Genomic DNA, 736 nt, shown 5'->3' with positions numbered 1-736 from the left:
CAGGGCATGTGGAGGTGACAGCAGTGGTGGGACACGATGGCACAGAGATGACATACGGGACTGCAAGTACCGCGCAGGGACAAGGGTCCTTCCCTCCCCTGGCACAGGCGTGGGCAGCAGCTGAGGAAACATCGAGCAGGTCCCAAACGGGGGCCACGGTGAAGTGGCAGCAGATCTGCCGGGACACGCACAGTGGTGGCTCACAGGGTGCACCCACAGCAGACGGTAACGTCATGTGAACGAGCAGCAGTGACAGCACCAGGGCCAGGTCCCCTGCAGAACTGCCAGCCCCAAAAGTGGTGAAGCCCCAAAGGTGGTGAAGACGTGGCAGGAGATGATCCTTCCTGGAGATGGCACCTGCTTCATAAGCTCAGCTGCTTCCTCAGGTCTCCTCCACCTCCTCACAAAATGAGGGATGTGTAGCCAACAGGAACTAGGCCAGTGCTGTTTCCATGGCAGCAGCGGATCCAGTCTTCATCCACAGTGGAGAGCAGCTGCAGGATGTCCCCTTTTTGGAAGCTCAGGTGACCATCACCAGCGCCTGTGTGGTCACACAGTGCCCGAACTGCCCTGCACAACAACCGCCATCAGGGATTCCTCTCCCCAGGGACCCTGGGGATCACCAAGAGAAGCTCCCACAGGACCCAGGAGAGGTTCTGACGCTCCTGTAAGGCCAGTGACCCCCTGTCCTGCAGCAGAGATGCCATCTGATGGGCTTGATCGAGAAGCCACATCA

At 59.4% G+C, this 736-nt stretch overlaps 1 protein-coding gene across 1 annotated transcript in view; it reads right to left on the bottom strand.

Moving 5' to 3' along the window:
* Window positions 1–401: 401 nt before the first annotated feature.
* The window catches only part of RUSC1 (RUN and SH3 domain containing 1), a gene marked incomplete at its 5' end in the record, with an annotated part of 3384 nt that continues 3049 nt past the window's right edge, over window positions 402–736 (bottom strand). The window contains one exon of the mRNA XM_029084824.1: window positions 402–570. Coding sequence (XP_028940657.1) covers window positions 402–570 — 169 coding nt within the window. The remainder of the gene's footprint in view (window positions 571–736) is intronic.

The sequence above is a fragment of the Antrostomus carolinensis genome, unplaced genomic scaffold (assembly GCF_000700745.2).
Source record: "Antrostomus carolinensis isolate BGI_N321 unplaced genomic scaffold, ASM70074v2 scaffold32774, whole genome shotgun sequence".
NCBI classification, from domain to species: Eukaryota; Metazoa; Chordata; class Aves; order Caprimulgiformes; family Caprimulgidae; genus Antrostomus; species Antrostomus carolinensis.
This window is presented reverse-complemented; position numbering and strand designations above follow the sequence as displayed.